The 13,984-nt window shown below is 36.0% G+C and overlaps 1 protein-coding gene across 4 annotated transcripts in view; it reads right to left on the bottom strand.

Moving 5' to 3' along the window:
* Positions 1-13,984, bottom strand: part of ralgapa2 (Ral GTPase activating protein catalytic subunit alpha 2) — a 477,749-nt gene that overhangs the window by 65,189 nt on the left and 398,576 nt on the right. For all 4 annotated transcript variants that reach the window (XM_073051378.1, XM_073051381.1, XM_073051380.1 and 1 more), the window contains one exon: positions 4,128-4,249. In XM_073051378.1, the coding sequence (XP_072907479.1) occupies positions 4,128-4,249 (122 nt within the window). The remainder of the gene's footprint in view (positions 1-4,127; positions 4,250-13,984) is intronic.

Raw genomic sequence — 13,984 nt, 5'->3', positions numbered from 1 at the left:
TAGAGTAAAGGGAATTATGGGGCATGAAAGAGGAGCAGGCTAAAGTTGATTGGAAGGGAATACTAACAGGGTTGACTGCAGAACAGCAATGGCTAGAGTTTCTAGGAGCAATTCAGAAGGTGCAGGATAGATACATCCCTAAGATGAAGAGTACTCTAAAAGGAGGATGAGGTAGCCATGGTTGACAAGTGAAGTCAAAAACAGCATTAAAGGAAAAGAGAGGGCATATAGCAAAAATTAGTGGGAAGTTAGAGGATTGGGAATCTATTAAAAGTCAATAGACAGCAACTAAAAACCGGTCATAGGAGAGAAAAGATGAAATGTGAAGGAAAGCCAGTGAATAAAATAAGATACCCAAAGTTTTTTTTAGATATATAAAGAGTAAAGGAGAGGTGAGAGTGGATATCGGACTGCTGAAAAATGATGCTGGAGAGGTAGTATTTGTGGGCGGGGGGGGGGGGGGGCAGAGAAATAGCGGACAAACTTAATAAATAATAAATTTGTCAATGATTTGGATGATGGAATTGATGGCATTGTGACCATGTTTGTGGATGATACGAGGGTAGGTGGAGGGAAAGGTAGTGGTGAGGAAGCAGGGAGTCTGCAGAAGGACTTAGATTGGGAGAATAGGCAAAGAAGTGGCAGATATAATGTAGTGTAGGGAAGTATATGGTCATGCACTTTGGTAGATGGAATGAAAAGATAAGACTATTTTCTAAAAGGGAAGAAAATTCAAAAATCAGAAGTGGTAGTCCTCGTTCAGGATTCCCTAAAAATAAATTTGCAGGTTGAGTCGGTGGTTACGAAGGCAAATGCAATGTTAGCAATCATTTTGAAAGGACTAGAAGCTCAGAGGAAGATTGTCATGCTGAGGCTGTATAAAGCACCAGTCAGTCTGCATGGAGTATTGAGAGCAGATTTGGGCCCCTTATCTAAAAGATGTGCTGGTATTGGAGAGTGATGGAGCCCAGAAGAGGCTCATGAGAATGATTTCAGGAATGAAAGTGTTAAAGTATGAGAAGAGTTTGATGGCTCTGGGTCTGTACTTGCTGGAGTTCAGAAGAATGAGAGGGAATCTCATTGAAACCTATCAAATACTTAAAAGCCTATATAGAGAGGGCGTGAAGAGGACATCTCTTACAGTGGGGGAATCAAAGATGAGAGGGCACAGCTTCAGAATAGAGGGACATCCATTTAGAATAGAGATAAGGAGGAATTTCCTCAAAATTTATTGTCACACATGGCTGTGGAGGCCGTATCGAGTACATTTAAAGCAGAGGTTGATAGGTTCAGGATTAATCAAGGTCACAGGGAAGGGGCAGGAAAACGTCACAGGGAAGAGGCAGGAAAAGATTGAGAGGGATAATAAATCAGCCATGATGAATGGCAGAGCAGACTTGATGGACCGAATGGCCTAATTCTGCTCTTATGTCTTATGGTCTAAAAGCAGGTAAGTAAATCTGAATCCACAGGCAGAACTATTTGCAGGACATGAATTGAATAATCTTGTTTTCTAGCAGCAAAAGCTTGGAATAGCATGACCGATTCACACCTCTATAGACATGTTCTTCTTTGCTGACCATCAGCTGTTCTTCCTGCTGTATTGAGGATGCCCAACCCCACAATCAGACCCTTCTCCCTGAAGTGATTACTTCTGACCAGCTCAAGTGAACATGTCCATCTTGTTTTGGTCACAGCCATTTCCATCCCATCTGGATCTGGACTCTTCCCATTCAGCCATGCACTTTAATTGGTTTCAATTCAATTGTTCTTCATTTACCCAAATCCCCAAAGGCACAATGCTGTAAAGCACTAACAAATCCAAGAAATAAAAGTTTGCTTTTTATCCTGTTATTCATCTGAAACTATAATTTTGCTTTACAGACCATGCCACTCATCTCATTTTCTGTAATTAAATGATACCATGCATATGCATTGAATACATACCATATCAATCTCACAAATGAATATCTTTTGGGCTATTTGGTCATTTGAATGGATACTTACTTAAACTAATTCTTACAGAGGGAACTCAGTTTCAAAGTTAATCCACAGACCTCATCTTATATTTTCTTTTTTAAATTGAGTCAAGGCCACCATTTTTCCAACACTCCCCTACTTAGACTCTAGTGTTGGACAAGAACCATACTGCTTCAGGAATCTATCAAGGATGTATTTGTAAAACTTCTCATTTGATTTATATTTGATGCAAACTAGGTGGGTTTTGCGATGTCCATCACAACAGCAAAATGCTGAAACTGCCTGGATTCCTGATCTTCAATTTCTTTAGCAGGATTTGATTTCCATCCAATAAACTGACAAACCTCACACTACTCTTTGATTCAGGTCAGGTACAATGCATTCGGGAAATATCAATAAAATTGTATCACATTACACAGAAAGAGAAAAATAGTTTAAAAGATACAGAAAAACACAAAAAGAAAGAAGTATTAAAAAGATATACACCCACAGGAGAAAATACTGACCATCTCTTTATGTAAAATCCAGTATCATTCTTTTACTGAATTTCATTTTGTTTCATTTGGTAGGACGATACAATCAATAAGTTAAATGTTAGTTAAATAGTACTTAAATCACTTCAGCTTAATGCAAACAGACTCCATGAACTAAAATTGGAATCAGTGCAAACAATGAATTACACAAGAAATAAAGCCTAAAGGTTATAACCTTTTTAGGAATCTGGGGTAATATAGGGAGTGCAAATGATTGTACATGAATTCAGTGTGTGTTGTAGAACAGTTGAAATCAACATGCAATTTTTTTAATGCAGTTCAAAATATTAGGCTACACTAGCAGGATAAAATACAAATCAGAAATGAAAGCTGTAATGATCATCACAAGAGAATAAAAGAACAGCAACAGAGGATAGGAAATTATGAAGAAGAAAATGTTTCCTAATACCACAAATTCCGCTGATGATGTTGGTTCAAGCAGATTGCATACAATCTGAAGCCTTCAATAGAAAAATGAATTTATTTAAAAGTTGGCCTACAGAGCAGAAATAAGCAGAAATATCTCATGCCAAAAATAAGCATATGGCATGTTATTAGGAATTATCATACAAGTAAATCATATAAATGATTTCAAGAGATAAGGCATATGTTGCTGAGCAAAAAAGAGAACTAAGGGACCAAGTGGAAAATTTGTGTAATCAACTAAACAGATTGTTAGGCTTGAGGTAAATGGTTGCCACTGCTGCTAATAGAATTAAGAATGCCAGTAAAATCAAGTAATTTGCTGGCATATTATTATTAAGGCTTAAGATTTTATTCTGTAATTTATAAAATAAAGTTTAGAAAAGCACATCGTGAATTAAATTTCACATCAACAAATATTTTCAGCAACTCTCAAAATAATAATAAAGTAACAATGTTTTCAGAAACTTCTTGAACTTTTGAAACCTTTCAAAATTCTTCAGTAAAGTATTTTGCTTTAGTAATGGATTATTTAGTACACTTCATTGAAGTCCTTCACTATAATTGTTTGATAAATGATTGGATTTTGCTTCTTCTAACACAAGAAGCCACAATTTTTGTAACATTTTACTAAGGACTTAGATTCTGGAAAAGTCTGGAGTCTTTCTGAAGATGCCAGTAAATTACAATATGATTTTTTGGCACAAAATTGAGGCCTAATAGCTATTAATAATTACATTTGTTTGATATTACTTCTGGAACTTATTTGTGTTATATATTTGGAATGTGCATAGTATTCCTCGACCAACTGCAGGACAAATATGGGATATTAGTGACTTCTGTACTACTGGATCTTTTGCCCTCAATTCAGCACTAATTCAAATAAGATTCTCTATTGTACATTCAATACGTATCAATCTGTATCATTTACTTAGTGTGAAGATATTATGCCAAGCAAATTCATTTACTTACCTGGTTTGGATGGTCACCAATTAAAGAAAAGAAAATGAATAAAAATGGATGAAGGAATAGCTTTGATACCAAAAAAATTAAATGAGTACTTTTTCCATTTCATATTCATTTGATTTATTCTAAATAAAAGAGGGTGTCTTGAATTTTTGAGCATTTGTCTGCAAAAAATTGTTGCACATCTGACACCGGAGTGATCCACAAAGAATAAATTTGACTTACCCATGTTACTGAGGGAGTAGCTTGGGGAGGGTGCGAAGACTTGGGCTGCAAAATCTTCAAATGGCATGACCTCTTTGTGTTGCTGAACTATTGCTTCAACGTACTGAGCTCTTTCTTCATAACTGTGTGATTGGTTAAAGAAGTATGCAGAAGCAAGTGGAGGTGAACATAACCAAAATCTTAAGTGATGCATAGAAATGCCATTTCTAACACCTGTATTTTTCTAACAGCCAAGCAGCAGAATATTTATACAATTACAATAGCTCATGTTAACGACTCTGCTCCCATCAATATTTCACAACTTCTTTATCATTCTAGATGCAACAAGAAATTTAAAAAAATAATTTAACTGCATTCTGAAAACACTTTAGCATTAATTTTAATGTAAACAATACGACATCATCAACTTTAGGTACTAGCAGTATTTCATCCAGTATAATGTGGTTTTGGATATTTAAATAAAAATAAATAATTCATTCATTTAAAGGAATGAACTCTGTAATATTGACAGATGGTAGGATAAAATTTACGATTTTCAAATTGCAACCTATTTGCTCTTGTACCCTTCCACAGAATCTAACCTATTTGAAAACATTCACCAGAACTCGTAGGGAAATGGGGAACAAGTAAATTAAGGCAGAGGGTAAAGCTCTGATATTATTATTCTTTTATTATACATGATCATTGTGTAAGCACTGGCCCAGGTGCAGAAATGTGCAGTAATGCCTAGCTGTGCAATTTGAACAGAACTCTCACTGCAACATGCTCTAAAACTTCGGATCAATCAAAACCATTTAAAATTAATTTAACTTAAAACACTTTGGAGTACATCACTTTACTGCCGAACAGTTTTCAATTTCAGTGTGTCATAGTTAATAAGCAACGCGTGCCAGACCTGCCAAAGAATATTATTTAAAACTTGGAGCTCTAAGAATAAACTCAAAGCCCCACACAAGAAATACACTCTGTCAAAAATCTGATTACATTATCTGTAATAAAACACCACTAAATTGCTTCCCTATGACCACAGTAAAACTCGCAACTGCCGCAGTAATCAAAAACCAGTCACCAATAACTTAAAAGCGTGACAGAGTTCAACAACCTTCCAGCTGCCCTAATAGCACCCCTGCTTGTAGCTGCCTTTCATGACACACTGTGGAGAGCTTTAATTTTCTTCTTTGTGTAAAGTTTCACACTCTACAAAAGAGGGTTGAAACATAGTTATAAATCACATACAAAATGCAGGCCCTTGTAAAATTTGCTGTTGTCTTTAACACTCCTTGGAGAGTGAAGTTGATATTCATATACTAAATTGGCAGTCAAAATGCAAATGCATTGAAGAACAGCATAAGATATAATCTGAAATTGGGAATAATACAGTCAACTGTTACTTCTAAGAGTTTTAGAATAGTGTTCTGGCAAAATTAGACATAACATTAAAGGGTTGGGCTGGGAAGGGTGGGCGCTACTTATAAAATTTAAAGTTGTGTGTTTTCTATAATTATACTGCAATGGAAGGTAACATGTAAGACTTAAAACAGAGTAAAAAATTAAGTTTACAAATTATTTAATCATATAGTGATGCTTTTTAAATGTAAAATTATTTTGTCTGCTCACTATTTAGTGTTAGAGTTGAAATATGGACCTTATGAGTTTATTTATTGCTGGCCTTTCTATACAGACTCAAATTCTGATGACCCTAGTTAATGAATAGCCTGCTTAATTTGGTAAGACCAGAGGCACACATTTCTGCCAATTCTTTAGGGACCAACTGATGCCATTCATAAGTCATTAGATGTTGTCTTTTTCTGAAATGCATGCAGGCTGTTGCTGGGTCTTTCCACTCCATATTGCCACAGCAAGCCACTGGCCTCGTCAACAGCAGGCTGTTGGGCTGGTGTGTCCTTCTGGCGAACAGGCGCTTTGACACTAAGCTGGCACGTGCTGGCGCAGCAGGAGCAGGCTTGGGCGTGACAAATTGTTGAAAGAGCTGAGCTAAAGTTGAGGCCGTGAGCCACCTGAGCCTCAGGCCCTCTATGGGCCTGTCATCAGTTGCCAATTCATTGCTTGGCCAATAGTCTGTAGTCAGCTTCTGGGCTCAGTTTAAACAAGGCAGAAACAATATATAGCTCTTTCAGGCGATGGCTAATAACACCCTGCTGTTTAATGAAAGGCCCTGCATAACTAACACATAAGAATACAATACAGCACACAACAGCTAACAAAACATAGACATTCACTAAATAATGTATGCAAAGACAGTAAGACCAGGGACTCCAAATTAACGTAAACCCAAATGATCTAGTACAATAGCCAGCTCTCTCATGAAGGCAGGCAGGCAGTAATGTGGACCGTGACAACATGCATCAAGTCTGGATGGAAAAAGCAGAAACAATGATAGCATACTGCATATATTAAGATTTTGCCCAATGTATATTTTAGCCCTTAGCATGGTCACTGCACTGATTTTAACATTTCATTTTTGCAGTTTATTCAAATACCTTGATACAAAACAGCAGCATATTAAGTTTAAAGTTCATGTTTGTAGATCTTATGTTTGTGTAGCAGCAGATTTAAAAATTAGATAGAGATTGGTTGCTTGAGACCAAAACTGCGGCTTCTTTTATTAATAACATTGTCAGAAAGTGCAATTTTCCGATGTACATATTAAAATTATAACAGAGAGCTTTGATGCGCATTAGTCTTTTTAAATGCTCCACATAATTGTATCATGGTGTTTCTGTGGTTCAGCTTACTGTTTCTCTAGTATTGATTGTCTACATTAAACACAAATAGCTTTTTAAAAAGAGGAGACATATCACAATCAAAGAGGAAGCATAATTAACCAGGTAATATTCACAATCATATATAATGACTATACTTCAAAATGCTGCAGACGGCTAGATTTTAAATGTTTAGAATATTAATGACATATGATAAGTTAACTATCTTTCTTGTGATACTTAACTGAACTATATATAAACAATAATTATCAAATAATGGATGAAAAAATTCCTTTACAATTCAATTAATTCCTTATGTTGCAGGTTACAGGATAACAAGAATGGAAAAAGCACATCAAGTCCTTGTTGTCATAGTAACTGATGTCACTAAGAATGAGTCACTTTGAGAGCAAGTACATTAGCAAAGACCATAAACACACAGCCATGCAAAAAAAGGCCACTGTAAGAAATGCATCAAAAATATTACCTCAGCAAAGTGGATAAAGTACAATTTTGGAAGGCATTAGGAATAGAATTTCTCTGCAGTCTCATTAAAAATTGAGTTCTCTCAAAAATGAGGCTACACAAAAAAATAAATTAGGGAAGGACAAAAGGTAAATAAAGCCATATGGTCCTCCATTATCATAGATGCAGATAATTTCTACATGGTTACTACTGAGATTGCTTGCCTAAATATTGACAAAAGTAAGAGCGGACATGATTTCCTTAGATAGGATACACCTACGCAGCAAAATTGTTTGCTTTATGCTGAACAGTCTACAACATTACTAACAAAACAAAACATAAATGTAACTGAAACAATACCTACTGAAATGCTGCTTTTCAGCTGCATATTTGCCCAGTTGTTCCAAAGAAAGCTAAACCAAAAAATTCCTGACTTATTGATCTTTGTATTTCAAGAAAATCAGACCAGCGACACTAAATGAAAACCTGACACTGTTCTTGTTCTTTATTCAATAATTCTGCATTAAATATCAGATGTTTTAAACCAGAAATCACCACACTAAAAATCCTGTTCTGCATTATATTGTCACAGCTAAAGTGGTCAAAGGGTTTCTGTATAATCGGAGGAAGAAAAAAGTAATCAGGATTCATATTTGCTATGAAGTGATAAAGGACTCCTGCCTATTCTCTGCATGAGATGTTAGGTTTCAATCCATTAAGACATAAGAAACTGATACAGAAATTGGCAAAGACTGGATAATATCAAATTCACTTGGTTGAAAATCAAGACCAATGATTATGAGCAAACTGCAACCAGTCAATTTCCAGAGAAGTTATTCTTATACAGGACAGTTGACCCAATGTGGACTTAATCACTTTATGAATGCAAGGCTACATTATACTTTTTGGGTTATATACATTGTATCACATCATTAAACATAACAGGTAATAACTTTGTGCCAGCAAAAAACATTGAACTATGCTGATTTGTCTAAGGTATTTAACATTGCAGTTAATACTCCATTTAATCTTTCAACTAATTACAGCAACAAATACAGAAAATGCTGAGCATTTTTGAGTATCTACAATCTTTTTTAATTTTCATGCATTTGTTGAAATCAGGATTACAGTAAATTCCAGGGCAATGTATCACTGTTTTGAGAAACACAACTTCTAGATCAGAGGAACATGGTTGGTTTATAGCATCCACTGTTAAATTATCAAATAGCACGAAGAGAAAGAGAATACAAAAAAAAAAATCTGAACCTTTAATATCCTGCAAAGAATGGGCACTCATGAGAGGTAGTTGAAGACACCTAGGTCATGTAGCAGCTGAGGCCTTCAGTAGCAGAGATTAGGAGGAAAAGTAGGAAAATGAACAAAAATAGTACCTATTCAGCATTTCTCAACCATCTAAAATTATTATGTTTTTCCTCTTCTTTTCCAGTCTAAAATATGGAATAATCTTGAGTACTCAAAATGTGCCTCAAAATCCCCTTTAATTAAATGTGCAATATAGTCACTCTTAGACTGTAGGAAACGTAACAGTCAATTGAAGCCAAACAAATTCTTCCAAATACCAATGTGATAATGAATGGTCAATCTGTTGATTCAAGAATAAAATATGATTAGGATGCCAAGGATCCCATGCTTGATCTTTTACAAATTGTCCTGGGAATAAATTAACAGGTGGACAGAGTAAAAGTAAGTATATGTTGAAAGCTTTCTTGAAGAATAACATCTCCAGTGAGTCCTGTGACAACTCAGAGTAGAGAAGAACACTTTGGGAGGGTATGGAGAATCTTGAGGCCGTGCATCAGGAATTCACATCAGTTTTGCGTGGGTGTCAGAAGAAGCACACCTCTCCACACACTCAGGCTGTCAGCCACCAAGTGCCCCCTCTGTGAAAGGGCCTACTTTGGCTTCAACTACTTCCTCAGCACCCCCTCCCAAACCAAAACAGTGTGAAAGTAAATCATCCCTAAAGCAGGGGAACTGCCCCACAGAATTAGGAGATTCACCAAGAAGCCTCTACAAATAACATGATAAAGAATCAGAATGATATGTTGATTCAGGAGTAAAAATAGACTAACACAAAATGTTGGAGGGACTCAGTAGACTAGGCAGCATCTATGGAAAAGAATACAGTCAACAGTTCGGGGTGAAATCATCCTCCAAACTGTGCCCACGTCACCAGCTAACTGTTACTTTTTTTCCCCCTTTAAGGTTCACCTGCTAGCCAAGTGTTACATCAGCCATAATCAAATGTCCCCGGAACCCAGCACGAGATTATGCACAAAATGGAAAATATCTTGGGTGATGTAGACTTAGCCTAATGCAGCATCAGAAAGGTGTATCATAGTGCGCAAGTTCTTTCAAACTGCACTGGATGGCAGCCAGAAATTTGAAACTTATAATCAAATACCAGTAATTCTAAGAAAAAAATCAAAAAACGGTAACAAAGTATGATTTCCATGTTTCTCCTGAATTTTACATTATGTAGTTAAGTATGAGACAGCTGCAGAATCTAATTCAGACAAATTTGATACAATTAGGTCATAAAACCATATACTTCCTACTCAAAAGCTTTAATTGGATTGGGTCATGGAATTTACTTTGATTAGCTATCATTTTCACAACCAGTTGAGTTCTGGCTTCCAACTGGTGCACGTCAAATATTCTGCAGTGATGCCCCTCAATGGGGACCGCTAACCGATGCTGTTTGTCTGCATCGTTGATTATATAGTCACACAGCAAGTGTTAAATGCCAGCTTTCTTTTCAAAGAATTCCAAATTGAGAAGGAGAGGGTAAAACAGAATCATCTATAAAAATAACCATCAATTTATACTTCTATTAAATTTAGAAGGGGTGAATCAATAAGGTCTGTGATGTTACTGAATAATGAATTGCCAACTAATTTTCAAAAAGACACTAACATCCTATTTACATCATAATCCACTCTTTCAAAATGCTTTAATATATCATGGCAGCTTAGACTATTTGAGGCCAGAAATGATTCACCCAGTTCTGTTTTACCTTTTTCTTTTTTCGACTGGTGGGCTTAACAACAAAATGCAATTGAATTTGTGACAAAGCCTAATTCAAACATTTCATATCCAAAACCATTTGGTGCATTGATATTTGAGCCTTAACCATTAAGCTCTCAATATCCTCTGAAAACAGTTTTAAACTACTGCAGCTCCATTATAATCCTCAAAAGGTTACAGGTAGGTCTTGTAACTTTTATAAATTTGGAGTCAGATGTCTGGCTGTACAATAGAGAGAATAGGAGCTGTGAGAATGCAGGAGAGAGCACTCAGATCAATTAGACTTACTTGCAAGCAAGTTCTTCAGAAATATGTTTGTTTCCTTATGTGCATAACTAAACCCATGCATAACTATTTAGAGTCGGTAAGCACTATTTGTTTCTGTTTGAATTTTTAATGTGAAAACAAACAAATGCATTAACCTTAAGAAAGGGCTTATTCATTTTGCTCCTTTAGTGTTATTGAAAGATCTACTTAAATGCATCCTTCAGTTGGGACTTCAGAAATGCTCTCATATTTGAAGAGAGTAGAGTTCTTCCATAAGTTAGGTTTTTATGATAACATTTTTTCCTGCATTATATAATGTTTGTAAGAAAGAAAATTTAAAAAAAATTAAATACTTTATAATATGATGCATTACAACATACAAACATTTTACAAATCAATAATTAAAGTGGAAATGTTTGTTTGTTAAACATTTAGCCTGGTTAATTCACCAAAGAAACAATACTTTGAATATGGAACCAAAACTGCTTAATAAAAGTAGAAAACTTCCTTTGGAACAAATTCTGAACATTTCTGGTTAACTCAGCTTGTTTTACATGTTTAACCCTACTGTTTCTAACAGTTACAGTCTCATTAATATAGAGAAAGGGAGAAGGTGGTAGCATTAACTAGGCTGCAACAAGCTCTATTAAAGAATGAACAATTGGCACAGGTATATCCCAAGAACCATAGCTCATTAACCTCTTTCTACAGATATCAGTTAGAATGCCAGTAAAGTTCTTAAGTGCAGAACCCGGGTTCTACTCAAGTAAGACAGTCTTTCAGTTTCAACTTGAGTGAACTCAGATTGGAAATTGAGAGTGACTTTCTACTTCTTCCACTTACAAGTTTTCCTGGAATAAGTCATGAGGGTTGTAGAGTATGTCTACTCACATCTGGAGAGATGTGTTATATTAAAATGCTTAAACACATCAATGCTACTTTCCATTGTTTGTACAATGCAATAATAGGTATTACAGATGTTCAGCACTGTTTGGTGGCCATTAGACAAGTTATATTAACTTGTAACCTCTGATTACTTAAGCTACAGAACATCACATAAACAGTTTCAAAAGAAACATTCTAGTACTTTGTGGGGGGGAGGGTGGACATTATCCTGCATCTCCATTAATTGGGCAACTCCAAGAGGCGAAACAACCTTCTGGAAAATGACTTGGATTTTCTGCAAAGGTGTCAGTGTTCGATGAGATTATACAATTAGTCTGACTGTAACTTCTGCATGATTAGAAGTGCATTCAAAGATTGTAGTCAGAGATGTGCATCAGTGATTCCCTGCTCCTTCACAGGTTGCATTTCTGCTCATCTTCCCCATAGTAATCTTGAGAACTTCCATGTATTTAAAGATTATTCTCTCTTAAAATACATAGAATATATTATCCTCTATTAATAGTTTTGGCAGTTATATTAGTAAAGGTTAATATTTCAGTCCCTACACATACATTATCTATAGCACACACAAAATGCTGGTGGAACATAGCAGGCCAGGAAGGGTCTCGGCCCGAAACGTCGACAGTGTTTCTCCCTATAGAAGCTGCCTGGCCTGCTGTGTTCCACCAGTATTTTGTGTGTGTTGTTGTTTGAATTTCCAGCATCTGCAGATTTCCTCGTGTTTGCATTATCTACAGGTCCACTCTATATTTTGCATTTGGTTGAAAACTTTTCTTAGTTCCCAATTTGATATCTCTGAACTCTGACAATTTGTCAAAATGACTGTCAGCTCAGATAGTTTGAAGACATGGTTGGTAGGCACCAGAGATCCCCTAGAATTCATACTTGACATCAGATAATATTGGTAAAGGGGAAATCCACACAACAGATATTGTTAGATCTCTGTGGACGGCTTTCTTTGAGATTAGAATTGAGCACACTGACCTCATTGTTGCCTGTAAAATCCAAGATATAACTTTCAGCTTTTGGCCCATAATACTGCTGTGATCAGGAGCATCTTCATGTGTACAGCCCTACTGCAGGCTCTTCTTTACAGTACCAGGCATACAACCTTATAAAAATTCAATTTATCAGGTGGTAGCATTTGTATTTGATAATGAGTACTTAGGTACCTACTTTTCCCAAAGACTGACAAGCAATTTGTTCAGTCTTGAATGAGAATTGCCATTTTCATGTTTTCCATTGCTGCTTTTATGTTTGTGAAATTAAAGATCAGTTATTTATTCAGCTATCCAAATATTATAATATATTTAAAAAAGAAATGTGATATCGATAGAAAATTAGATGCAAGCATAAATGAATGAATTGACAAGGATGATAAAGAACAAAGGAGAGAATATGGAGAAAATGGCAAGTGAGCTATATTTTTTCAGGTGAGGTAAATCACCAAAACAGTGGGAAGTAGCCCTTGATTTCGGGCAATGTAGGCATGAATTTCACTCCAAATAGCTAAAGGTCAGATGCCTGCAGAGGATTAGGGCAGGAGAAGTTCGATAATAGTTCCTACTGCAACACAAGAAGACAGCTGAGCAAAGGCACAATGAAATGATTGGTGCACTGAGAGGCCCATATTCAGTGTCAAGGTACATGGACAATCTTGACACTGAGTTGGTGTAGGAAGTTGCACAGAGCTTAATGCTCTCTCTGTCCACATTCATTCATTGGTTGATCCAAACAAAATGAATAGCCTTAGCAATGATATGATCACTTCCACTGTAGCACGCAAACACCCAACATCTACATGTTGTAGTGGAAGCTCAGAATGACACGACGCTGGCTGCACCCAACATCATTTTGAAGGTGGATTACAGCATGTAAAAAGAGCTGGCAAGGTGTCATACATTCCAAAACACTGTCCTCTAACAGATTATTAGCATTGTTGAGGTATCACACAGCAGCAATGATTCCATGACCAATTTTTTTCTCTCAGCAACTCTGAACTGGTGAAAAACTGAAGGCCAAGTTCAATTTCATTCCCATTTAATTTGAACTTCTGCCAGGTTTGTGATTTATAAATAATCACATAGCTCCATCAATGTAAACATGAAGAATATTTTGACTTCCTATGGAACACTATATACAATTAGGTAAAAATAACCTGTTGATCTAAGTTTGATCATAATCAGAACTAGGCACAACATACTATACCCATAGCAATGAACTCTTGCCTGGTTATACAGTATATTAGATTGCTCTTTTCTAATATTGTTAAAGCTATGAACACTTCAATGATGTTCTTTATAATTAATCAGCATCTTTTAATTAGAGCTGAGATCCAAAAATCATGAGAGTGTGTTTGATTTTGACTAGTGCCATTACCTCCCAATAAACTCATTAACACATATAAATCCTTTAATACTGAGTATAATGATAAAAGCAATATTGCAT

The sequence above is a fragment of the Hemitrygon akajei genome, chromosome 7 (genome assembly GCF_048418815.1).
Source record: "Hemitrygon akajei chromosome 7, sHemAka1.3, whole genome shotgun sequence".
In the NCBI taxonomy this organism is placed as follows: domain Eukaryota; kingdom Metazoa; phylum Chordata; class Chondrichthyes; order Myliobatiformes; family Dasyatidae; genus Hemitrygon; species Hemitrygon akajei.
This window is presented reverse-complemented; position numbering and strand designations above follow the sequence as displayed.